Source organism: Silene latifolia, chromosome 9 (assembly GCF_048544455.1).
Source record: "Silene latifolia isolate original U9 population chromosome 9, ASM4854445v1, whole genome shotgun sequence".
Taxonomy (NCBI): Eukaryota; Viridiplantae; Streptophyta; class Magnoliopsida; order Caryophyllales; family Caryophyllaceae; genus Silene; species Silene latifolia.
Window position 1 is genome coordinate 35,098,628 of NC_133534.1, and position 26,677 is coordinate 35,125,304.

Consider the following 26,677-nt stretch of genomic DNA (forward strand, 5'->3'; position numbering starts at 1 on the left):
CGCAATGAAAAAAGCGTCCCAAACTTTTCTCTCAAAACCTTTCAGGTGCGAGTTATTCCAAACTAAAAATGCCTCATCAATTTCCAAAGGCCAAACCCAGTCCAACCCCCAATCTGCACAAACCTCATTCCAGAGTTCACACGAGAACTTACAATGGAGGAAAACATGGTTAATCGTTTCCAGGCACGTCCCACAAAATACACAAGTTACCTCGGCCGCACTCAAAGCTTTCCACTTGAGTATCCTATCCTTTGTATTTAGTCTTTTATTTAACTCTAATTTATTAATAATACCTTTTGTTTTATATCGAGTGTATTTATTTTTCATTTTGCCGGGCCCGCCTAGTTAGCGGGCTGCTTGGAGCTCGACCCACGTGTTCGTCCGCTCTAACCCGAAAAGCGGGACAAGCTCGGTTTAGAGTTCCTCCAGTTCTCTATAAAATAAAAATGCGGGTTCATGGTTCGCTCGACCCGCGGCCAACAGATGGCTTCTCCTAGCCGTTGAGCCCTACAACTCTCTTTTCCTTTTTTTTTTTTTTGTCTTTTTTTTTTTCAAATTTTCCTCCATTTTCTTCTATAAATACTTGTTCCATTCAACCACATTTCTCACAAAATTCTATATAATTTACTATCTAATCTTCATTCTATAATTCTCCTAACCGTTCAGCCCAAGGGCAGGTTCAATGTCGCAATTCCCTAGAATCAGCCCGGCCGACTAGTCTGCCTCCCACTAAAGACTGGTTCATGGTCCATCTTCCTGAGCCCGACCCTCCCATAAGCAGGCATGGCCCAACCTTAAACCGACCCGACCCGTGGTTGCTGTTAAGGATATAAAAGTTGTCAAATGCTAATTCGAATTCAAAAGTACAAGTACCTCAACAAACAAGTCATACGTGATCCTACAAACAAGGAGTATAAAAGAGCAAGTTAATTTACACATGTGACTAAACTAACACAAATTCTCATTATAGATGAGAGATATCCGTCTATAGTTATAGACGGACCAAATATCCACCCACTTTAAGCATAAAACAAGCAACAAGTTGCATGGTGGGGCCCAAAAATGTCACAACTTTAAACATATTTGACCCGTCCGGATATATCCGTTAATAGTGAGACTAATTGCTAAACTAGTTGCATAACACAAGGAGGAAGCATAGGATCACGTATGACTTGTTTGTTGAGCTACTTGCACGTTTGACTTCGGATTAGCATTGGCGACTTTTATATCCTTAACAGTTACATCTAGAAAGAAGGATTGCTTTGTGTGTTTTGCATAGCGGGGTTGTTTGGCTGACCCCATTGCCAAACCGTTGGCTCTCATCTTTGACGTGTAGATAGTTTTTTGAAAGTATAGGACACACACAAACGAAAGTGATGATTTTTTTTGTTACCAATAAACTAGCGCAAGAAGGAGAGTGCTTGCCTAGAGCTAACTTGGGGCGGCATTCAAACTCGCTCCTTCTATCAAAGTCAATGTTCATAAATATGCTTGCTCGCACGTAACTAGTCTAGGTAGCTGGAGTGAGAAGTGAGATTAAAAACGGATTATTACAGAGAGGTAGATGGAATGAAGACAGCAAGAGAATGCATGAAGAAATGAAGACACTACCACATTAGAGAAATGACTTGAACCAAGTTAGGATTTCTTATAAAAGGCAGTACACTCCTTGTAATTCCTCACGCAGCTATGCAATGAGCACAAAGCGAACTATTCTTTCGCCTTTTACTAAAGAATACCGTGTGCTCGTTGCTTATAAGTAGCATACGTTAATTTTTGGAGGATTCCCTCAAGGGGATCCTAACAATACAGTTCCAGATTTTAGCATAAACTTGGTAGTTTGGAGGATATTATGATTCTAGGATCTCATCCTTACACCGATTTGATCATAGTAACCTCCTGTTCCAACAACATTGGTTCCAGGTGATAAAAATTTATTTATTTGAAAATTTATTGCTCATAAGTTCCTGGTGACTAACACATAAAAAATGAAATAGGTAAACGAAGGGAGTAATTATTGAAGAGGTAAATGAAACAGAAAAATAGACACCGTATGTTAGATTGTTAGCCTTAATAATATGCGGGAGTAAATGAAGTACCTAAGAACATGTAAAAACTCTTACACAACACACTTTCTCTGGCTTTTCTACTCTCAACCAGAAATTATTGTTAATTTCTTACTTTTGTAAATTATGAATCACAGGACAAACAAGATTCGCTGCTTCTGGTATAAATTCCACCTAAAATGCTTTTTGATATATTTTTAATAATTTTTCTTTATAATTTAATGTTTCACTTGGCACAATCCGTCTTAAATTTAAAATTTGTCAAATAATTTAGATTTTGCTTGTCCCGTTTATTCTAGTAGGAAGCTATTTGACCCGCTTTAATCTTGAAGATGAATATACCCGTCTTTAAGAAAACCAACTGTTTAAATAGATTATGATCGGAATATGTTGCGTTTCGTGAATTACATTTTGTTCGCTTAATTTGAATCTTGGCTAAGTGTAATACTCTCTCTATCCTCGTTAATTGTTTACTTATTCCATTTTGGAGTGTTAATTAAGAGAAGTCTCAAATTATTTACTTTATCTTTGCTAAATCCTTCATAAGTTCAAATTGTTTTCTCATTTCTTCATTTTTCTGAAATTTGAAATAATTCATTGCCTGATTACTTGTTCTTTTGATACAGTCATCATTTTAGTGTTGTATTTCATGCTTGTGCAAAGATAAGTTCAGTTCAGTTCCTATAAGTTCACTATAATAATATAGCACCAGTACAACGTAACCGTCCCGAATTTAATACCAATCTTACACAGTTCAGTTCCTATAAGTTCACTATAAAACTTACACAGTTCAGTTCCTATAAGTTCAGTTCAGATCCTATAAGTTCAGTTCAGTTCAGATCCTATAAGTTCAGTTTAGATCCTATAAATTCAGTTTAGTTCTGATCCTATAAGTTCAGTTCAGATCAGATCCGTTTCAGTCCAAAAGAACAGGACCTTACTAATTAGACCATTAAAAGGTACTCTAATAGAGAGGGAGAATATATAAAAGAGAGATCCAAATTGTTCTGAATATATAACAGAGAGATCCAAATTGTTCTCCACCACAACAGTTGTTCATAAAAATAAAAATAAAAAAGTAACCATGTGTGGCCGTTCGCGGGTTTTCCATGAGAAAACGTCAAATCTTACTGCAACTTCCATATTTCAAGTCACTCAGCACACTTTCTCTGGTTTTTTTTGCTTTTCAAACTACAGTTATGTTGCGTAAATGCAACTTATCCAACATAAAGAAAATCTTGATTTCAAAAAAAAAAAAAAACATAAAGAAAATCTTAATTACCTAGTGTTACATGTATTGATGATAACATGTAACATTAGGTGGAAATGAATGTGTGTTCATGTGTGTTTCACATTTATGTGAAAATATATGAATATTATTAATTCATATGTTGTGATAACGTGAAGTGATATTATGGTATTAAGTTATAACGTCACTTTCACATGTTATATGGATGCGATTCCTTTAGAAAAAAGGTATCTCACAAAATGTAATCAGACAAGGTGACTTAGCTTCGGAGAGAGCAAGTCGGGGTTTGAGAGTGAGGGGCAGTATAACGGGTGTTTTTTATACAATAATTTAGGAGGTTATTCTAGGGGTAATATTGGTGACATTTACTAATATTACTAGAGGGCTAGAGGTTGTTATCTTATATTATTGTGGGTTTCGAATTGGTATTAAATTCGGGACGGTTACGTTGTACTAGTGCTATATTATTATAGTGGATTCTAGTCGATTTGGCTAGTGGGTTTTACTTCCAGTTTGGAAGGTTTTGCCCTGGGTTTGACCCTAAAATACCGTCTCATCTTATTATTGCTTACATTTATTTACTTTTACGGTTTACTTGCCGATTGGTTGCTTCCGTTACGCGTGGGATATTGGCGCTAATTTTCCAACAGTGGTATCAGAGCCACTAGGCTCGGTCTGGTGGCTGGTTTAATTGGCAAGGATGTCAAATATGGGGTCTCAATTTGCAGTATCAAAATTTGATGGTAAAAGTAGTTTCACCCTTTGGCAGAGAAGGATGAAGGATCTCCTGGTACATCTTGGCTTAGCTAGAGCCTTGAAAGGAGATGATGGTAAGCCAGAGAAGACGAGTGATGACAACTGGGAAGAGGTTTGCACCAAGTGTGCGAGTACTATTAGGTTGTGCATCTCGGATTCAGTCATCAATTGTGTTCTTGATGACGACTCTCAATCGGTGATATGGGAAAAGTTGGAGAAACTTTATATGGCGAAAAGTTTGAAGCGAAGGTTATATCGGTTAAGGATGGATGAGGATGATAATTTAATTGGACATGTGAATTTGTTCAATGGACTCTTAGACGAATTAAAGAAGATCGAGGTGAAGCTTGAGGAAGAAGATAAGGCGTTACTACTCCTCAATTCTCTCCCGGACACATATGAGACTTATGTGGAAACTATTCTGTGCGAAAAAGACACCATTATGATGGAGCAAGTACATACAGCTTTATTGTCCTTTGATGCGAGGAAGAAGGACAAGGCTGGGATACGGAGCGACAATACGGGTACAGTTGCAGTTGCTCGGGATGGGAGAGGTCGGTCGTTTAACAGGGAAGATGGATCGAATCATGGCAGGTCTCGATCCAGGAACGCTTCTAGGAATAATGATGTGAAGTGTTTCAAGTGTGGTGACCTTGGGCATATTAGGCGGTTATGTCCTAAGAAATGCGGAAATGAAGAAAACAAGGGAGACACCAACTTGGTTGCCGGTGAAGGAAGTAGTAGTTGTTTCCCTACCGATAAGACACCATTACGATGGAGCAAGTATATACAGCTTTATTGTCCTTTGATGCGAGGAAGAAGGACAAGGCTGGGATACGGAGTGACAATACGGGTACAGTTGCAGTTGCTCGGGATGGGAGAGGTCGATCGTTTAACAGGGAAGATGGATCGAAGCATGGCAGGTCTCGATCCAGGAACGCTTCTAGGAATAATGATGTGAAGTGTTTCAAGTGTGGTGACCTTGGGCATATTAGGCGGTTCTGTCCTAAGAAATGCGGAAATGAAGAAAACAAGGGAGACACCAACTTGGTTGCCGGTGAAGGAAGTAGTGGTTGTTTCCCTACCGATGATAGTGACATATTTGCGGTCACGGATGTAAACGACGTATCTTCCAAGGAAGAATGGATATTAGATTCTGGTTGTGTCAACCATGTTTGCACCCAGAAAGATAATTTTGATGAGCTCCAAGAAGGCGTGGCTAGGAAGTTGAGTTTGGCTGATAACTCAACAGTTAATGTCATGGGTGTTGGGGTGGTAAAAATAAAATTGTCAAATGGGGTGGTGCACACTTTGGACAAGGTTGCATATGTTCCAAAGTTGCGGCAGAATTTAATTTCACTTAGTCAACTAGACTCTCAAGGTTATGGGTGTAAAACTCATGGGGGAGTAATGAAAGTTACTAAGGGTTCTATGGTCCTCATGAAGGGGGAGCTACGTCGTGGTTTATACCGTCTGGATGCATATGCAATAAAAACCTCACAGGATTACTGGAAACGGAAAAGTCGTGCACATGTTTCGTTCGCGGAAGAGGCGACGAAGGTAGTTTTCAGGTTACAGACGGGCGCAAAGGTAAAATTCCTGCTGGTAGAAAGGTGGAGAGCAAGAGGTTTCTCTCCAGAGTCAAGTAATGTCAATATGTCATTGACTGGGTTTAGGCTGTACACGGTGCATTGGTCGTGATATTGAGTTAGGGGCGGGGACCGGATACTAACTTAGGTGTGCAGCTGGTAATTTCAAAAGGCCAATGGTTGATTCCTCGGTGGTTGATCTCTTTTGTTGGAGGGGGAGATTTGTTGCGTAAATGCAACTTATCCAACATAAAGAAGATCTTAATTACCCAAGTGTTCCATGTATTGATGATAACATGTAACATTAGGTGGAAATGAATGTGTGTTCATGTGTGTTTCACATTTACGTGAAAACATATGAATTATTATTAATTCATATGTTGTGATAACGTGAAGTGACATTATGGTATTAAGTTATAACGTCACTTTCACATGTTATACTTCCTCCATTCAACTCTACTCTACCACTTTGCTTTTTCACGTTTGCCAACGCGTATTTTACGCAGTAAATATCGTTAACCACGTATTTGTAAAAATGATAAAAGTTATATATTTTTAATGTACTCGTAAAGACGAATCAAACAAAATCCCACATGAATATATTTTCAGTTATATATTGAGAGAAAATTACAATTGAATGATCATTTGTAAATAGTGTGCAAAAGACAAATAGGTAGAGTGAACTTGAATGGATGAAGTATAAAGGATGCAATTCCTTTAGAAAAAGGTATCTCACAAAATGTAATCAAATAAGGTGACTTAGCTTCGTAGAGAGCAAGTCGGGGTTTGAGGGTGAGGGGCAGTATAACGGGTGTTTTTATACAATAATTTAGGAGGTTACTCTAGGAGTAATATTGGTGGCATTTACTAATATTACTTGAGGGCTAGAGGTTGTTATCTTATATTATTGTGGGTTTCGAATTGGTATTAATTCGGGACGGTTACGTTGTACTGGTGCTATATTATTATAGTCGATTTTGCTTCCGGTTTGGAAGGTTTTGCCCTGGATTTGACCCTAAAATATCGTCTCATCTTATTATTGCTTACATTTATTTACTTTTACGGTTTACGTGCTGATTGGTTGCTTCCGTTACACGTGGGATATTGGCGCTAATTTCCCAACAAGTTACTATACATTATGAACTTTAATAATTTTGTTTTGTTAATTTCTTCCTTCCTTTTGTAAATGATGAATCCCAGAACAAACTAGATTCGCTGCTTCTGGTATAAATTGCTTCCTCAATGCATTTGATAAATTTTATAATTTTCTCTATAATGTGATATTGAATAAGCACAAATCCTTGTTAAACTTAAAACGAGTCAAATAATATAGATTTGACAAAAGCATATTGTTTATGTACTGGTAAAATACTTGTCCCATTTTTATCATAGGAGGATGATATACTTATTTTAATCTTTAAAACGAATATGTCTCTCTTTTAAGAGAAACCAACTGCTAATTAAATTACGATCGGAATAATGGCGTCACATGAGTTACATTTTGTCCGCTTAATTTTTAAATCGATATATATTTCTTTAAGAGAACCGAACTGTTTAATTAGATTATGATCGAAATATGTTGCGTTACATGAATTACGTTTTTTTCGCTTAATTCGTATCTTGGCAAAGTGTACTAGTGCGTTTCCTACATTCTCTTTTCTACCTTTCCTCTAATAATCGGTTTAAATATAATATGTTTGGCCTCATCCGCTTGCCATCCGATATATATTAACTTAATCGATTGCGAGAGGGTAAAAGTAGAAAGTGGAAGAGAAGGTGGGAGTAAGAAAGTAGATAGCATTGCTCAAAATGATTTTATGTAAAAAATGTTGTGCAGAACGGTTTGTATCAGAATTTTTGTGTTAAAACAAGTGACGTATGCAAAGACAAATCCAGTCTCATTTGAGTCATTTTTCCACGGTTTTTGTCACAAAGTACCTATCATTTATGTGACTTTGCATCAGGTACCTAATACTCTATATTATTTTTTTTTTGCCCAGAAAATACCTAAAATGTATATATCGTTTTCTAAGTATCAACTAACGTTTTCCGTTAAAAAAGTCAAATTTGGGGTTTGACTTGAAGATGAAAATGTTTTATTTAATTCTCTCTGTAATTTATTTATTTATTTATTTACTTATTTTTTTTTTTTTTTTTTTTTAATGGTCAATCTCATAATTTAACTCATTTTTCACCTCTTCGCCAACTCCCAACCTCTCCACTTCCTCTTAAAAGAAGCTATCGAATGAGAAATGTAAAGTGCGTGTTAATTGTAATTATAGGATTTTAATTTAAAAAATCATGTTTTATGGTTAAATCAAGATGCAATATTGACTTTTTTTGATGGAAAAAGTCAGTTGATACTTATTAACAAACGAAATATTAACTTTAAAATTTTTGGGTAAAAAATTTTCATTATAGATGAGAGATATCCGTCTATAGTTATGGACGGACCAAATATCTACGCGTTTAAGCATTAAACAAGTAACAAGTTGTATGGTGGGGCCCAAAAATGTCATCACTTTAAGCATATTTAACTCGTCTTTTACTTTAAACGGATATATCGTATATAATGAGACTAATTGAAATAATAATCTCAGGTACATCCGTACATGCGCTCAAAGTAATCATTTGACAAAAAACCCAAAAAAAGGTAACCGTGTATTGCCGTTTCGCGGGTTTTCGATAAAGAAAACGTCAAATCTAAACTGCAACTTCCATATTTGAAGTCCACATGTCAACTTGAAATCTTTACTCCACAACACTCTTTCTTGCTTTTTCTCCTCTTCAAGCTACACCTACTATAAATTCTTGTTAATTTCTTCCATACTCTTGTACATTATGAATCATAGGACAAACAAGATTCGCTGCTTCTGGTATAAACTGCTTCTTAAATGCATTTTGATATATTTTAAATAATTTTTCTTTATAATTTAATGTTTCAGTGAGCACAACCCGTCTAAAATTTAAAACGGGTCAAATAATTTAGATTTGACAAAAGCATATTGTCTATGAAATAGCAAAATGCTTGTCCCATTTATTCTAGTTGGAAGCTATTTGGGTATTTGACCCGTTTTAATTTTAATTTTTAAAACGTATATACCCGTCTGTTTAATTAGATTATGATAGGAATATGTTGCGTTTCATGAATTACATTTTGTTCGCATAATTTGAATATTGGCTAAGTGTAATAGTGCGTTTCCTCATAATCGATTTAAATGCTGGTATTGTTTAATTCGAGTTTAGAATGTTCAATGTTTGCGTGGATTATTGAACTAGTGCTTGACGCTCTTTCGATTTTTGCATGCATTTTCGATTGTTGGACAAGTATTTGAATCTTGTATGTTTGTTAGTCGGTAAATGATCTGGTTTTATGTTAATGATTGTTTTGGTATATTTTACCGAACATGTTAATTCAGGATTAAATCGGTCTGGCATTTTCGATTGTTGGACAAGTATACAGGCTTAATGCAAATAGTAAAGAGCGTAAACAAAAATTTGACATCAGCGGAAAATCCAATGTGAAACGATTGCGGGAAGGAGACGTTATTCTATTCCACTAGCAAATTACGTAAATTAGGTCACTAGTACAAGATGAAGGAGTATTATGCGTGTAGCTATGTGTATGTGACTGAATCCTCTTTCTTTGCCTTCCTCCGCCTTATATAGGACTAAACCTTGATAGGGTTTCGCTTGCTCTCGTCCTCCAAGGCGGCCGTTGTCCATCTGATGGGCTTTCTGTCCAGCTCCCCTTGACCTGCTGCCCTTTGGACCCTCTTCTTTTCTTAGTCAAATAACCGAGTGGCCCAATATGCGAAATAGGGCCCAAACAATGATTTACTTTACACTTTTAGTCAGTGGCTTCCCAAGAGAGCATGGTACCTGCCGATGGTAATTAAGAACACTGATGTGGTTGATGTAATACAATTTCATAGTAGACTGTCTAAGAAAGTGTGCATGGTAGTAAAATTGCGGTCCATGACTTCCATTTTGCTTCTATCTAGGTCAAAGAGCCAATCGTGCAATACTTCAAGCGCCAGAAATCTCGACGTGTTTAAAAGGCAGGATGGAGCTATTTTGTTTCGGAAAGGTAAGGTAATCATACTCCCATCAAGTCTTTTTAGATACTTTTACCTATAATTGTGGCGTTTATAATTTTGTTAATACGATACTGCCTAAGAAAAGACTCTGAACCATGGTATTTTGTTTAGATCCAAACCAAATGTTATTTATAATTGTTAGTTAGTTCAGAATAATTTACATAATAAACTAAGCTAGTTGACCAAGCTATTTGCCCAGATACTGCCTAAGAAAATCTTAAAGGAAATCCCACATCGATACGTTTACCTATAATTGTGCTGTTTATAATATTGTTCTGCACCTGTTGGTTGTCCCTTCGGGGACATCTGATAAAATTGGAACGATACAGAGAAGATTAGCATGGCCCCTGCGCAAGGATGACACGCATAAATCGAGAAATGGTCCAAATTTTTTTTGTAATTACCCCCCCTGAATTTTTGAAGGTGAAACCTCACATAGGTAAGTCCTTTTTACTGCTACAGGTTACAATTGTCGTCTCTCAAAGCTGAAAGCCGAGAACTTCACATATGTGTGACTTGCTCAATAGTGAAACTTCAATTTCGAAGGTACGTTGGTTGAAGTAAGTTATAAGATTCTCCGAACACTGTTTTGCAGCAGGTGAATCAAAGAGGGGGACGTTAATTCGTGTTTTGATAGTGTGTACACTGTTTTGCAGCAGGTGAATCAAAGAGGTTCCCAAGGGTCTTTCATTACATCTACAGGTAGAGGATGCATATTCGAGTATTCTTTTTGGCAGTTGACGTCCTTTGTTTAGTAGTTAAGCATGTAGGGGGGCGTTAATTCTTCGTGTTTTGATCACAGGAAGTGTGTGGTTCATCCAGAAGTTACGAAGAAGAAGCTAAATGAGGTCAGAAAAATGACCAATTATGAAGTTAAGGTTAATACTCGTATAACAACAATTAGCAGTCTTGTTTAATGTTCATGTTTTTCGTCAAGCAATATGTAAAACAGATTATAACTATGATGGTGAATTCTCTAGCCTGCTTGAAAGCGCCTTACATATGTGAAGTTTCACCTTGAAGCAGTGTCAAAGAGCCAATCATGCCGTATTTCAAGTGCAAGTCTAACCTTATTTAGCCATGAGCTATTTTCTATTACACAGGTAAAGTTCTTCCAATAAATCTTCGGTATCATACTACTTCTTAGCTCATTATTTCGTAAATATATATTTAAAGTAAAAGAAAATAGATAAATGGAGAGAAAACGGAGTCATAGTGGTGCGTTTGAGACTCAGCAAGTCAAACTAGGGAGATTTTTATGAGATAGAGGGGGATAAGAATAGAAGCAACCCAGAAAACATGGAAGCACATACAATATTGAGTTTATTCATGGTTTCAGTAGGTTTTTCTAGCAACCGAAGCATAGAGCAAAGCATGTTGGTATCATTCCTTACCAAAGTTCATTCCTAATACACGAGTTAGGACGAAATCCCACATCGACGAAATAAACATGTCTAAAGCAGAGGTGGGTATAAATAATGAGCCACAAACAACGAACAAACTACTTACCTGGATGGGGTTAATTGGCGATCAAGAAGGCTCATAGCCTAGGTTTGTGATCTCCATTGCACTACGGAGAGGCACATGTCTAAGATCTCCCTACTATGGGAGAGTCTACATCATAATTTGTTCTAGTGGAGGCCTGCGTTCGCGCGGCCTCTACCCAATTTAATTGAATTTTTGTTTCAGCTTATTCTGTCCATAAGCCTCCAAGGAAATCTGTTAACTTCCGTTGATGCGCCCCTCAACCACAACTCCTTAACCATTGAATTGGGAAATAAGGAGCTCCTTATATATATAACACCGGTTTAATAATTGACCTATATTGCATGGTGATGTGTACATCTCGGAGTTATTGTATGCAAAACCGAAACAGTTGCTATAAACTTAATTAGCTAATGTAATGCTATCCTATATCTCCTCCGTCTTTATCATCTGTTTACCTTTAATTAAGGAACTGGATTGAGGGAATGCATCGTTAAAAAATATTAGAAAAAATCACTTCAAAAAGGTGTCAAACCATAAGAAACCCCGCAAGTTTTTTAACGAATTAATCATTTCGCATTTTCCGAATTAATTAGCACTTGGAATTTTATTCATGGCATCAGTGGGTTACTCTAGCGATAGAGGCCAATATTCATTCCTAATACACAAGTTAGGACGGAATCCCACATCGCCACATTAAACTAGTATGAAGCACCTACCTGAATGTGGTTGATAGGCTATCAAAAAGGCTCATAGCCTAGGCCTTTCTCAATCAAAAGTTTTAATTTTTCTTTTTTTTGGCTTATTATTTTCTTTTTAATATTTAATATTATATACTATTCCTCAGCTTCTTGTTCCACAGCTGCGATTAGAACTTTATTAATTAATCTCTCTTTATTTATGCTTTCTCATTATTGTATATTTTTGTGAGTCCGTAAATGATATGGTTTTATGTTAATGATTTACTTTACAGCCAGTGGCTTCCCGAGAGAGCGTGAGCGTGATACCTGCCGGTGGTAATTAACAACACTAATGTTGTTGATGATGTAGTTTGCAGCCGACTGTCTAGGAAAATGAGCATAGTAAGTATTACTCCCTCCTAGGCTGAGTGTTGGTTCCCTTTCTTTTAGACATTAAAATTAAGAAAATGAATTTGGACCACACAAAACACCCTACCCCACATGGAATTGAATTTGGACCACACAAAACTTACCAAAAAAGGAAAGAGGAACCAACATCCGACTAGCATCAAAATGGAAAGAGGAACCAACACTCAGACTAGGAGGGAATATTTCGTAGTAAAGCAATGTAGAAGTGCTAGTCTTGTTAGCATATTAGAAGGGTAATAGTTAAAATAGCGACAGATGATCTTACATTTTTGCTGTATCTAGGCCAAAGTTCAAGCGCCAAAAATCTCACCATGTTTAAAAGGCAGGATGGAGCTATTTTGTTTCGGAGAGGTAAGGTAATCTTACTCTCGTCAAGTCTTTTTAGATGGTCTCGTATTAATTAGTGTGAGATCAAACCAATTAACATAAAAAGAATCCATCAATTGACCCACTAAGCCACAAACCCACTTAAATATTACATTTAAGGAATAACTTGCTCACATATAGGCCCGTCTCATACTAATGGTTTTCAAGAGACATCTCAAATGAGAATATGTGAAGTTTCTTTTCTTGCTTTTTTTTTGTAGTAATGGGATCAAAGACGTCTCTTTGGTAGTAGGAACGCATGTGTTTCACCGCACTTCGATTTTTAGATTAGCAATTATACTTCGTAGTTGGCTTTGAAGAAAATCTGCGAGAGCCATTTCTTCTAGCTGGTTAACTTCCTGTAAGTGTTTTTCATGATCCAGTTTCTTGATGTGAACCAAAGTATGATTAGTTTGCAAATTCTGCCCAGAAACTGGCCTAAGCCTAACAAAAACTTAAAGAAACTCCCACATCGATGCTTTCACTTTAATTATTTTGCTTATAATCTTGTACTGCACCAATTGGTTGTCCCTTTGGGGACATTTGATAAAATTGGAACGATACAGAGAAGATTAGCATGGCCCCTGCGCAAGGATGACACGCATAAATCGAGAAATGGTCCAAATTTTTTTTGCAAATTTCCCCCCCCCCGAGTTTTCTAAGGTGAAACATTACATATGTATGACTTGACATTACATATGTATGACTTGTCCCATGGCGAAACTTCAATTTCGAACGCATTTTGGCTGGAATAAGTTACAAGATTCTCTGAATGCTGTTTTGCAGCAGGTCAAAGAGGTTCCCAAGTGTCTCTCATAGCTTCAAACTTTTAAGGCGTTTTATAGCTGAAATAGGTTCGCAAGTGTCTCTCAAGGCTTGCTTTGAGACGGGTGATGAATTAATGATTCTACTTTTGATTTATCTCGTTACATCTACAGGTAGAGGATGCATCTCGAGTATTCTTTTTAGCGTTTGATTTGTCTTTGTTTTCAAACCAATCTTCAACTCCACACCAAACTTGAAAGGAAAGCTAACCAAACTACCGTGAGAAAACTTGTTAACAAATTTGTTCGAGATAGATTTCGTGAAGCAACAAGCAGGGTGAAGCTTCCCGACTTCTTTTGTTTAGTACTTAGGCATGTAGGGAACCTTTATTCTTCATGTTTTGATGACAGGAAAGTGTGTGGTTCATTCAGAAGTTACGGAGAAAAATCTAAATGAGGTTGGACAAACGTTAAATTATGGAGTCAAGGTTAATATAACAACTAGCTGTCTTATTTAAAGTTACATTTTTTACTGTGATGAACAGAATGAGGGTGTTCTTTCCCCACAAAGCAATTTGAACAACAAAACTTGGAAAAATGGCGAATTCTCTACCGTTTTGTCTTTTACTGCAATCCATAATTGTTTTTTGTTTAATAATTTTCTTCACTTATCCATAGGTGATAAGAAGGCAGATATTTCGACTTGTTGGGGTTGGATCAGATATTACTTGAAGCCAAGCTCCGACAATTGGGTTCTCTTAGAAGCGGCCACTCTATTAACGAGACAAGAGAACATTATCTTAGTAATCCTACAAGTGAAGTTGGGTAAGGTCTTCTGAAGTTAACCTCCCTCAAGTTATATATTCTGACAATTGCAACTTTGTTTTGTGTTAAAAATCGTTTACAACCAGTTGGTTGATGAGCTATTTTGTATTAGTGGGGTAAAGTTCTTCCACTAAATCTTCTGAGACCATACCTTTTAACTTAATAGAAGGCACCAATTTACCCACTAACCCATTTAGCAATTGTAATAAAAATTTCCATTATATGGGTCGGTCTTATAATAATCTTATCATGATAAATCTCATTAGAAAATTTGTGAAGTTCTTACTCTTGCCTTTTCGTTGCGATGGATGAGTTTAGAATTATGAGCTGAAAGACATCTCTTTGTTAGTAGGGACTCGTGAACCAAACTTTGATTAGGGGAAGGAGCGTAGATCAGTTGGGCTTTCTTCAACAAGAGATTTATACCAGTTGTAGAAGCTCGTGAATTGAAGCACGTGGAAGTACTAACATGTCAAAACATTGCTGTCAAAAAAAAACATGTCAAAACAAAGCTCTTGCTCCGTCGTATAATTAGTATCTTAGTCATTTAAAGTAGTTTTCAACATAAGGTTCGGCTTTCTTCCTTGTTCTTTTAGAAGTTACAGAGAGGAAGCTAAATGAGGTCACTAACGACAAGTAGCAGTCTTATTCAAGGTTACAATTTACTGTACTAAAGACTAAACCATGATGGACAGGATATGAGGAGGACGTTCCTGCACCACAAAGCCATTTCAACTCCAAAACCTTGGGAAATGGTGAGATTTCAAGCGCTTTCTCGTCTTTTACTACAGACTACTAACAAAAAACTTTGTTTAAGAATCTCGTCACTAATCCACATTCCACAGGTAACAAGGCAGATGTTTTGACTTGTAGGCACTTCACTCATATTACACGTATGGGAGTACAGCGACAATTTCAGCTTCACCAAAAACGGTTCTCTTAGAGATGGCCACGCTGTTGTACCTGCCTATGGTAAATCCAGACTTGGACACATTAAAAGGTTGATGTGGTTGGTGATGTAATTTACGACAGACGATCTAGGACAGTGAGCATGGTTAGCATTATTTTCTTAGCAAAGCAATGTAGAAATACTAGTCTTGTTAGCATATTAGAATTGCGACTCATGATCTTTTGTTTTACCTCTATCTAGATCAGAGAGCCAATCATGTAATACTTCCAGCGCCAGAAATCTCGTGTTTAAAAGGCAGAAGCGCTATTTTGTTTGAGAGGTAATCATCTTTGTTAGTATGAACGCCTGTGTTTCAACACAATTCAATTATTAGATTAGCAATTAACTTCGAAGTTGGCTTTGAAGAAAATCTGCAAGAGACCTTTAAGTATGATTAGTGTGCAATTTTTGCTCAGTGCGTATCAAAACATGTTCAGATACTGGCCTATCAAAAGCTTTAAGTTACTCCCACATCGATGCTTTAACCCATAATTGTCGTGTTTATAAGGGTCTTTTGCACCAATTGGTACGATACAGAGAAGATTAGCATGGCCCCTGCGCAAGGATGACACGCATAAATCGAGAAATGGTCCAAATTTTTTTGACAATTTTTCCTTCGTTTGACAATTTTTCCTAGTAGTTTTTCGATGGTGAAGCGGTCTTTGACTCGGGGAGATCTGGTAAAATTGGAACGATACAGAAAAGATTAGCATGGCCCCTGCGCAAGGATGACACGCATAAATCGAGAAATGGTCCAAATTTTTTGGACAATTTTTCCTAGTAGTTTTTCGATGGTGAAGCGGTCTTTGACTCGGAATAAGTTGCAAGCATTTTCTGAAAGTTGTTTTGCCTTTTTCCCAATGACTTGCTCTATGTTAAAGTGTAATAAGTTACTAGCGTTTATGAAGGTAGAATTTTAGGCACTTTGGCTGGAATAGGTTACAAGTGTCTTGGAGTGTCATGTTGCGACAACTAAATCAAAGACGATAATTTTGATTTGCCTTATCACAATTACATGTAGCGGATGCATATTACAAATCTGTGTTAACGAAGATGCCTATTATATTTACTAATGTATTGGTCACGCCCAGCTGTTAGAAATGCCTTCATAATTTAGCATATAGGTTGAGTTAATGTGTTCTCGTATGAAGAATTATCTCCGTAGAATCTTTTGAACTATTGTTTGCTTTCTATAAATTGTCTTGTTCAATTAGTTGCTACCGTCCCTACCCAACCAAAAGTTGCTTATAAATACGATGTCAATTTTTTTTATCCTTGATTAGGCATTTTTTTAAATTTAAGAGAATTGAGCGAACCTAGTTTAAAATGGTGGAGAAAACTTTAGGATCTTGACAAAGATTTCTGATTTCTAAGATGATTGAAGAATATGTTAATGTCTAGGCTAGTGTCACCATCTTAAGAACATGCAGACATTTAATCATTGTTTCAAAACCGTGATATGAGAACTGAGTGCCTAGTGAGAATGTTCGATCATGCCAAGTTCAAAGGTATTGCCTTCTGATTATAGGAACGTAAATGTGCCCTCTAACGGAAGGATGAGATGATATATATGTTAGATTGTTTATGAGCAATATTTTTTTTTTTTTTGACAACAGGAGGAGAGAAACTTACAATGTTTATGAGCAATATTGATTTTATTGAAAACTTATCTTTGCGCTTGAGAAAATGGTAAGTTTCAAACGTTTTCTTGTCTTTTACTGCTGACTACTAACCAAAAACTTTGTTTAAGAATCTCGTCACTAATCCACATGTAACAAGGCAGATGTTTTGACTTGTGGGCACTTCACTCAGTTGGATCTGATATTACATGTATGCGAGTCCAGCGCGAATCTCAGCTCCAGCAAAAACGGTTCTCTTAGAGATGGCCCCACTATTGGTACTTGCCTATGGTAAATCCGGATTTGTCGCATTAAAAGGCTGATGTGGTTGGTGATGTAATTTGCAGCAGACGATCTAGGAGAGTGAGCATGGTTAGTATTATTTTCTTAGTAAAGCAATGTAGGAGTACTAGACTTGTTCACATATTAGACTTATCATGATCTTTCATTTTGCCTCTATCTAGGTCAAAGAGCCAAACTTGTAATACTTCAAGCGCCAGAATTCTCGTGGTTAAAACTTAAAAGGCGGAGCTATTTTGTTTTTGAGGTAATGTTATTCTCATGAAGGCTTTTCAAACGGTCTCATGTTAATAATGTGTGAGATTAAACCAAACTTAAAAAAACCCAGCAATTGACCCACTATCCAACTTAAATATTGCAGCGACGTAATAACTTGATCATATATAGGACGGTCTCATATTAATGTTTTCATTGAGACATCTCATATGAGAATCTGCGAAGTTTCTTTTCTTGCTTTTTTGTAGGAATGAGATCAAAGACAACTCTTTGTTAGGCCTCGTTTGGTTGTCACATTAAAAACGGGAAATTGGAAAATGAGAGTTGTTTGTTTATCCAAAATCCCATGAATTCTATTTTCCTAAGCATTCTCAACTCCCCCATAATGGAGACGTTTAATTACCTAGCCCCCCTAGGTAGTTGGAAACTCCTGTGTTAATTTAACTCCTGAATGCCAACCAAACGTGTGTTAGGCAATTCATGTGAATTGTTCAATTCATGTGTTTTGTAAAAACATGGGAAATTAATTCCCGTATGGCAACCAAACGAGGCCTTAGTAAGCAATTAACTTCAAAGTTGGCTTTGAAGAAAATCTGCAAGAGACCTTTAAGTATGATTACTAGTTTAGATCCCGCGCAATGAATGCGCGGTATTTATAGAGTTCCTAATATAGACCATGTGCAATATATGCACATATTTATAGAGTTTTACTTTTTAGTGTATTATTTATAGAATTTAAATTGACAATTCACTTATTTTTCATGTTTCTCCTTAATGTATATTGAATAGAGAAATAAATAAAAATTTAAATCATAAGAAGTAAGAAGTAATAAAATGATATTTTTTTTTACCGAGAAATTAATGATGTTAACTTACAAATATTTACTAATAACATATTTTTTAACTACAAATTTTTATCATAAAAAGTCAATGAATTTTAACAAATATTTACTAATATCATATTTTTTAGCCGCAACTTCTTATCATAAAAAGTCAATAAATTTTTATCAATAAGTTCTTTAAAAAAAGAATTTCCTTATCCTAAAAAGATTGGAGATAAATTTGTGAAGAATGTGAAATAATAAATGTTATAAATATTTAAATACAAAAGATTATATCCATTTATAACTTATCATGTCCGCACCTATAGTAATTAGTATATGCTGAAAATATCAAGTACTACTCTAGGAAATATGTTTCAGGCGGGAAAAGTTGGAGTTTCGCCTATTCATTTAGTAAATAATAAGGGATTTTTGCTCAGTGCGTATCAAAAGCTTTAAGTAACTCCCACATCGATGCTTTTACCCGTAATTGTCGTGTTTATAAACGATACGAAGAAGATTAGTATGGTCCAAACTATTTTGAGCTTTTTTTCTCCTCCTGTGGTAGAAATGGTTAAGCGTCAATTTATTTACGCATTTTGGCTGGAATAGGTTACAGACATCTACTTAAGATAGTTGTATTCTGTTTATTTATCGCAAAAGTCTAATTGATGGGAATTCATACGAACAGTCGTAGAATTTTCTAAGGTGTTTTGTGCTGCTCATAAACTGTCTTGCTCGTTGGAATAAGTGCTAATCATGCCTATCAAATAGGCAAACATCTCTTTTATTTACTCAGTTTTGGGTGAGTTAGGATATGCCATTTTTGTTTTATCATGTAAGAGTATGTCATTCCCAAAGGCAATGAAATGTATTTGCTAGCTTTAAGACATTTGTTTCCCATTCTTCTCAAAAGCATTGAATTGTAAAGGTTATTTCCATAGCATTTGTTCCCTTGGAAGCAGTGTCTAAAATCGCGGTATCGGTCGCGGTTACGGTGTTGGCGGAATCGTCCTCGAGTTGGCCGTTGTGCTCCGAGTCGCGGTTATTGCAGTGATAGTATTTATTTTACACGCTTTGTAGATATTTTATTATCTATTGGCTATTTCATATAAAAATAAGATTAATTCTATTTAGAATAAATAATTTGACCATGCTATACAACTTTTAAGAGTTTTTCACTACAAAATTTGACAGGTACAAGTTAAATACATGAATATTTAGCTTGGTGCAACTTATGAGATCGTCTCATGGAAGGCTCAATGTGAAAACAATTTATTACGGGAATGGGGGCCAATGTAAAATACTTGAAATATTTAGGTATTTAGACTAATGTACCAAACTCTATATTTTATTGCAGGAGAAATCATATAATAGAGTGGTGGATTATCTCGGGGAAGGAATTTTTGCAAAAATCATTCCGGATGAGCCTCATGTTAAAGCATTTCGTAACTTAAATAGAAGTTTGAATGATCTCAGGGCCCGGCTTCCATCGTCTGATTATTTCCTTCAGTGAATTGTGAGATCAAATTCACCCGTTAACAGCAAGATAGCTGCTCATGTATATATATGCTGTCTAGATCCGTAATTCATGTTCCTTATGTACAAGCTAGACCTCAGTTGATAATATGATTAGACTTGTTTATGTGAATACGTTCATTTCGAAAGCACCGGTTAATAGAATTATGTGTTGTGACTCGTGAGAGGTCGCTCAATTGATAAGCTAAAAATATTTTTATCGAGTGAAATGAGGGAATTTGTCCGGTGTTGTTGCTGGGGAGTTATTATGTGCTTTTGGCAGATTAGATTATTTTGTCAGGGGTACCAAAGTAGCAAAGTGAGTGGTGGTGAGCTGAAGATTGAAGCATGATGAACACTGAATAGTTGTTTAAGAGACTTATTTCAATCCCACATTGGGAATATAGAAGAGCGAGCTGGTGAGGGAGGAATATAAAAGAAACGGGTAGCTCCACCTTAGAATGCATCTTTGTGCTTGGGGCAATGACGCAGCTAGTGAGGTAATAACCGAGGCGCGTCAATTGCTGGTTGAAAACTATTTCCAAACCCCCTCTTCGGCCTGGGCTTGTCCTTGGCCGTTGAGAATTTCTGGAAGGGCTCCCTCGTCAGAGGGTAAAGCCTTACAATTCTTAGTTCAAACTTTTTTTCGTAGAACTTATATAGTTCAGGGTCTGCCTACCAATTTTTAGTTCAAACTTTTTTTCGTAAAACTTATATAGTTCAGGGTCTGCCCAAACCTGTAAAACATATTGTTCATGGTCTGCCCAACCCGACTCTCCCCGCGCTCGTCTGTTGGCTTCTTCTTGCCATTGCGCCCTACGACTTTCTTTGTTTCTGTACTCCATTTTTCTTCTATAAATGCTTGTTTCATTCAATCATATTTCTCACAAAATTCTATATAATTTAGGGACAATTAATCTTTACCAGCTTTTATAAAATCAAAATTTTTAATATTTTACACCCTTATAAACACTTCTGATCAAATTTTGCCCCTAGCTCTGATTCCGGTGTAAAGAAATGAAATATTCCGTCAAATTTTCTTCATAAAACCCATAATTTGTGACGAAAATGCGTTATCCTTATTTCTTTCTTCAATCTCTATCTCTTTCCCTCTCTCTTATATCTACTTTCTTCTTTTTTTCTACCTTCTTTATCTTTTATTCTATCTTCTATCTATCCCCCTCTCTCCTTTTGATGACTACGACAAGGGTCTCGCTACCCTAATTTCGAAATAATATAACATACCATATTAAAAGGAGGCTTGATAAAGAGACGTCTCAACAAATGAATGGATTTGTTGATTAGTATCAAGTATATAGCATTTAAGCAGTTAACAAGCCACGGTTGGTCTTTGATCAACAACGACAAACTACTGAATTGGTCAAACTAATATCAAATCTCGCCTAATATAAGATAAAGGAAATAAGAGTATGAAAATGAACTAATAAATGGGGGTAATATCGTAAATTCAACATGTTTTAGACCGAAATCTGCGTAAGGGGACAGAATTTGATCAGAAGTGTTTTATAAGGTAAAATATTAATTTTTTTTTATAAGGGTGTAAATTTAGAAAAGTTGATTTTATAAGGATGTAAAAATTAATTGATCCTATAATTTACTATCTAATCTTCATACTATAATTTTCTTAACAGATGGACCCAAGAGTCGGTTCAATGTTGCATTTCCCTAGAACCAGCTGACCGATCAGCCCGCCTCCCACTAAATACCAGTTCATTGTACGGTCCATCTTTCTGAGCCCAACCTGCCCACGTGTCGACATAGCCCAACCCTAAAGCGGTCTATGGATACATCTAAAAAGAACGATTGCACAATGGATGGGTTGTTTCGGGCCTTGGGGGTGTCGCTGGCGTTGGCGGCAGTTCAGGGTGACTCATGGACGTCGTCGGACTATACGAGGTGGTGGTGGTTGGTGATGTAATAAGATGGTTGGCTGTTTGGCTTTAGTTTGACTCCTTTTAGGGTGTGTTTGGATTGAGTCAGTCATTTGATGAGAAAAAAAAGGGAGGGATAGTAAATGATTTAAAATCTCTTGTTTAGATAACAAATAAGGGTGGAGCTAAATGAAGGGCGAAGGATTTGGAGGGATCCATTTTCCTTCCTCCAAGGCAAATCAAAATCTCTCTACAATAGACAAGATTTGGAGGAAAATTGTATTCAGATACTCACATCCTTAAGCCGCTAAGTTTCTTCGCGACTTTACCTAAAAACACGAAAAAAAAAATACAAGTGCTGATGTGGACATCATAAACCCAAATAGTTTCAAACGGACGCTAATTCCCCTATTATTTTGCTAATTAACACCAATTAACCAAAAAATTCTAAATATGCTTGCTCGTACGTAACTGGTCTAGGTCCAACACTACTACTATAGTCCTATATTATAGCTATAAAATATATTATGTGAATTATAGTGTTTTTTTTTCTAGAACTTTAAAAGCAATCTATGAGTTTCCACGAGTTTATAATATTACTTAGTTCAAGTTTCTTACCTATCAGGCTATCACAAATGCTATGTTAGGTAAAACTAGTACATACTTAAGGATGATAACTTTTGATGAAATTTAGGATGATAAAAATGGAACTTCTTCACCCTCTTTTGTTTTGCGACTATTCTTAGATTCTGATATGAATTTTTAGTATAGATCACTATTTACTATATATGATGATAATCATTGAGGAAGTGAGATTAAAAACGGGTTATTACATAGAAGTAGATGGAGTGAAGACAGCAAGAGAGCGCATGAAGAAATGAAGCCACTCCCACATTAGAGAAATGACTTGAACCAAGTTAGGATCTTCTATTATAAAAGGCAGTACACTCCTTGTAATTCCTCACGCAGCTATGCAATGAGCACAAAGCGAACTATTCTTTCGCCTTTTACTAAAGAATACCGTGTGCTCGTTGCTTATAAGTAGCATACGTTTATTTTTGGAGGATTCCCTTGCTAGGGGTCCGTCATTACAGTCCTAGATTTTAGCCTTCATAATTGGGTAAATTTCATGTAGGAGATTTTAGTATTATTTGGTAAACTTGGTTATTGGTATTAAAAATGTATTTGGTTCTGAAGTCGTATAAAACCATAGAGTTATACTCGTAAATCTTAATCCATACCAAGGAATACACTTATATTCCCTCTATTCCGACAAATGGACGATCCGAATCCAAATACCCATCTTTTTTTTTTTTTTTTTTTTTTTTTTTTTTGTCAAAGATACGACTCAACATTCGTTATATACTCCCCTTATTTACAACATATACCATTACTGTAAGGATCAATTAATTTTTACGCACTTATAAAATCAACTTTTCTAAACTCACCCTCATAATATTTTTTTTTAATATTTTACACCTTTTTTTTTTTGTTGTTGTGACGAGGGGTTGAATTCCCCCGGACACATGCAATACTCTGCAAACCACGTGTGCCATGTAAGACATCCTTTCGGATGACAGGTAACCACATCACTCCCGTGTAGGAAGTCGAACCCGGGGCCTCTCAATTCGTTGCCATTGCAACGCTTTGAGGCACTCCCGCACTCCACTACACTCAAGCCACTTTAGTTTTACACCCTTATAAAACACTACTTATAAAAACTTACCCCCTAGTCTGATTTCGGTGAAAAAAAAAATGCAATATTTGAATTTTCCTCCAAAATACATATTTTGTGACGAAAATACCCGTCTTTTGTTCCTTTTCCTATCCCACCCATATGTAAAGCTCCCTCTCGTACTCAGTTTTCCCTTCTTTGTATACAAATAATCCATATTTGCAACAAATGGCCTATGATCCAGTTCTATAATAACAAGTAACAACCATTAAGAATAGCAATCAAACATCACAAACAACAATTGTAAGTTGTACTCAACAAAATCATAGTTGCTCATTGCAAAACGTGTTTTCTAGTCTTTAATACAATTGGTGAATTGGCAGTTACCAATTAACATAAAAAAATCACCATAATCATTGACATGGTTGGTTAGTGTTGTTAACTTGTTACTCCAAGAACACGAGAAAGTAAGAAATCCATTGTATCTAATTAGAAAAAGTGCAAAGAATATGAAAACCCACTTAGAAAATGAATGGTTGAGAGTGGGTGTAGCGAAAGAGAAGGAAGTCGACAAAAGACGATAGGAATAAGAGTATGAATATGAGTTAATAAGGGGGGGTAATATCGTAAATTCAACATGTTTTACACCGGAATTATATTAAGAAGGCAAATTTTGATACAAGTGTTTTATAAGGGGGTAAAATATTAAAAAAAAATTATAAGGGTGTAAGTTTTGAAAAGTTGATTTTATATGGATGTAAAGATTAATTGATCCTTATTTTAATTACCTTGCCTTTTACATGTCACTTGTAAGATTTCAAAAATATCCCTGCTTTTTTTACTTTTCTTAGAAAGTTTATAACTCAATGTAACCATTGAACTAGATTGGAGGGATAATCATCACCTCTAAGTTACTAACATATCTTTATAAGTTAAATTAAATATAGTTGTACAACACTCATATAGAAGTATACAACCGATAGTATAATCTTGCTATAAATGTGGTGGAAGCAAATATTTTGAAAGTTGACATATTTAGATTCAATGAATGTGCAAGGATGGTAGTATTGACGGTAAGGTGGAGTTTGCTCCTATAAAGGTCAAGCTAATGGATCCTCAAGACAAGCTATCAACATCAACGAGGCGGTTTTGGGATCCATATAGAGCTGTTGGAGTTCTTGAAAGAGAACTGTTAGGAATCTCGTAAGCGAAGGGGTCATCTGAAACTTCGACTGGAGTTTGTTATTCGGAGTGTTGGGTTGGACTTGTTGGTCTAGCATCTACACCTTTGACGGGGGTGATTTGTGCATACTTAGAACGTTGTCATTTGGTTTCGACTTGGGTGGTTGTTGCCGTGTGGTGTAGGCATGTTAACGGTGTTTGCGACACTCTCTTTTGTACCCAGGTGAGATGTTTTGTTTGTGGCGTTCGTGTCCCTTTGGGCAATCTGATATGTCTTTAAGAGAACCGAACTGTTTAATTAGATTATGATCGGAATCGATTTAGTGTTGCTAACTACTTTCTAATGGCATTGTGCTTCTTATTTCGTGGGTTACCCCTGAATTTTTCGGTTTTCTATGTTGTACCCCTCCTTTATTTATATTCTACATTGTACCCCTAAACTCTTTACTTATTTCTCCATCATGACCCCGTTTAACTCTTCATTAACTTTATCACTATCAAACAACCGTACTTTCACCTTTATTCAGACTTATTAATGTTGTATACCATCTTATATGAGAAACATCACAAATCACTTCTAATAAGCACAAACTACTATTAAAAACATCCGTTACAATTCATGACATTGATAATGCAGATTTAATGAATTTTAAGTTAGATTCGTATACTATTTGGTGGGTTAATGAGTAATACGGCGAACTAAGAAGTAAATAAGTAAGTTATTGAGTAATTGGAATGGTAAATAGACGGTTTAATATGTCAATTAAGAAACTAAGTAAGTAAAGACGATAAATAAGGTCATGGTATAGACTAAAGTATAGAATTCAGGGGTATACCATAAAATTTCAAAAATATAGGGGTACAACATAGAATACCCAAAAACTCGAGGGTACACCGTAGAATATCCCCGTAGGTTTTTTTGAGGGAATTATCCTATTAGCCTTTGCGCTGGGTTTGATTTTTGCAATTTTTTTTTCAAATCGGATTTCTCGACGAGACTAACACAATTGGGAAAAAATTGTATAGTAACCCATTCGTGTGAAAAAAAATAGGCCTAGTCTGTGATTCACATGAGCCAACTATGGCTAGTTCATGTTGTAGATACCTCATTTCTGCACCTCCCGCAAACCACCCGGTGATGATTGGGCCGCATGTTTGGTATGCGGAACGATTTGTGACAGTTCGTAAGTTTAACATCAAGTGATCGCCCAAACACTTGTGTCTACCTCTTAAATGTCATCTACGTGCCGATATACGGTCGTTTTGGCAATAATTAGAGTACATTTGGAGTCCGGGTCGAAAAACCGTCTTCATTTTCTAAAACCGAGTCAGAATGTTCTGGAATGTTCCGGATATTTCTATTCCATATTTTACAATCTTTTAATTTTTGGCAAATAATTTCCCGTAATATTCACACAAAATATTAAGGAAAACAAGATTAATCCGTTATTCCATAACCTAAACACGAAAATCATTCTTCCGCAGGAGGAAACCACTTGGGAAAGGACGCAGCAGATGCTGCGCCTCTTCCAAGAGACGCAGTGCCTGTTGCGCCTCTTCCCAAGTCCTTTTCTGCGTATTTTTCGTATCTTTTCATATCTTTTCGAGATTCACTCCCAAAGTTTCTCCGAAAACCCTATTTCCTCCGCGTGATTAGTATAAATAGAGACCTTCGGTCTCACATATTTCTCACGCGACTGTCCGCCCTTCTCTTTTCCATTTGTATTCTAGACGACGTTCTTACTTTTTGGCGTCTACGTGCTTGAAATTTCGACCACGTAAGCTCGGATCTTTCTGAGTACCAGCCTCATTTTGCATGACCGACCAATTTGACCAACTCCGCAATCAATCACTTAATCAATCTTATTCGTTTTCCTCTTACGAGGGCACTTTCGTCTACATTCGAGGCGAGCATCACTAAATGTATACTTAGTTCATCTCGTTTTGTCAAACATGTAAGTCTGAGGGTGTAAATCCTTATTTTATTATTGTTCTTTATTATTGTAATCATATTGTAAGATTTATGTCGAAAGTATTTCTAAAACCGATTTCTAAAACCATGCTTTAAATCTTTTTCTACGAATTACCAGAAGATGACCGTCGAGAAAGGACGCAGCAACTGCTGCGCCTCTTCGAAGGGACGCAGCACCTGTTGCACCTCTTCGTGAGGCTGCCGCAGTTCCTGCTTCCTTTCTT

At 36.3% G+C, this 26,677-nt stretch overlaps 1 protein-coding gene, 7 non-coding genes and 1 pseudogene across 9 annotated transcripts in view; all 9 read left to right on the plus strand.

Annotated features, from left to right (window-relative positions):
- The window catches only part of LOC141599558 (uncharacterized), a 28,449-nt gene extending 8,537 nt beyond the window's left edge, over window positions 1-19,912 (plus strand). The window contains exons 15-31 of one of the 2 annotated variants that reach the window (XM_074419600.1): window positions 9,665-9,750; window positions 10,223-10,306; window positions 10,417-10,462; window positions 10,563-10,608; window positions 10,698-10,863; window positions 12,219-12,327; window positions 12,637-12,710; window positions 12,942-13,972; window positions 14,163-14,309; window positions 14,659-14,878; window positions 15,005-15,064; window positions 15,155-15,363; window positions 15,460-15,538; window positions 16,875-16,947; window positions 17,042-17,249; window positions 17,342-17,424; window positions 19,575-19,912. Coding sequence is in view for 1 of the 2 variants with exons in the window: in XM_074419599.1 (XP_074275700.1) it covers window positions 13,493-13,658; window positions 14,163-14,309; window positions 15,005-15,064; window positions 15,183-15,331 (522 nt within the window). In the remaining variant the exon portion in view is untranslated. Of the gene's footprint in view, window positions 1-8,256; window positions 8,537-9,664; window positions 9,751-10,222; window positions 10,307-10,416; window positions 10,463-10,562; window positions 10,609-10,697; window positions 10,864-12,218; window positions 12,328-12,636; window positions 12,711-12,941; window positions 13,973-14,162; window positions 14,310-14,658; window positions 14,879-15,004; window positions 15,065-15,154; window positions 15,364-15,459; window positions 15,539-16,874; window positions 16,948-17,041; window positions 17,250-17,341; window positions 17,425-19,574 lie in introns of those variants that run through there. The other variant, XM_074419599.1, reaches the window with a different exon arrangement.
- On the plus strand, window positions 1,686-1,801 carry LOC141604278 (U5 spliceosomal RNA). The gene has a single exon (XR_012525985.1). It is a non-coding gene; the product is annotated as a U5 spliceosomal RNA (small nuclear RNA).
- Window positions 10,051-10,153, plus strand: LOC141604293 (U6 spliceosomal RNA). The gene has a single exon (XR_012525999.1). It is a non-coding gene; the product is annotated as a U6 spliceosomal RNA (small nuclear RNA).
- LOC141604253 (U1 spliceosomal RNA) lies at window positions 11,262-11,423 on the plus strand. Its single transcript, XR_012525966.1, has one exon. It is a non-coding gene; the product is annotated as a U1 spliceosomal RNA (small nuclear RNA).
- LOC141604298 (U6 spliceosomal RNA) lies at window positions 13,248-13,350 on the plus strand. The gene has a single exon (XR_012526004.1). It is a non-coding gene; the product is annotated as a U6 spliceosomal RNA (small nuclear RNA).
- On the plus strand, window positions 15,753-15,859 carry LOC141604301 (U6 spliceosomal RNA). Its single transcript, XR_012526007.1, has one exon. It is a non-coding gene; the product is annotated as a U6 spliceosomal RNA (small nuclear RNA).
- Window positions 15,919-16,022, plus strand: LOC141604300 (U6 spliceosomal RNA). The gene has a single exon (XR_012526006.1). It is a non-coding gene; the product is annotated as a U6 spliceosomal RNA (small nuclear RNA).
- A 285-nt stretch (window positions 19,913-20,197) lies between the features above and the next one.
- Window positions 20,198-20,352, plus strand: LOC141604274 (U4 spliceosomal RNA; annotated as a pseudogene).
- Window positions 20,353-22,591: 2,239 nt separating this feature from the next.
- Window positions 22,592-22,708, plus strand: LOC141604284 (U5 spliceosomal RNA). Its single transcript, XR_012525990.1, has one exon. It is a non-coding gene; the product is annotated as a U5 spliceosomal RNA (small nuclear RNA).
- Window positions 22,709-26,677: the final 3,969 nt, after the last annotated feature.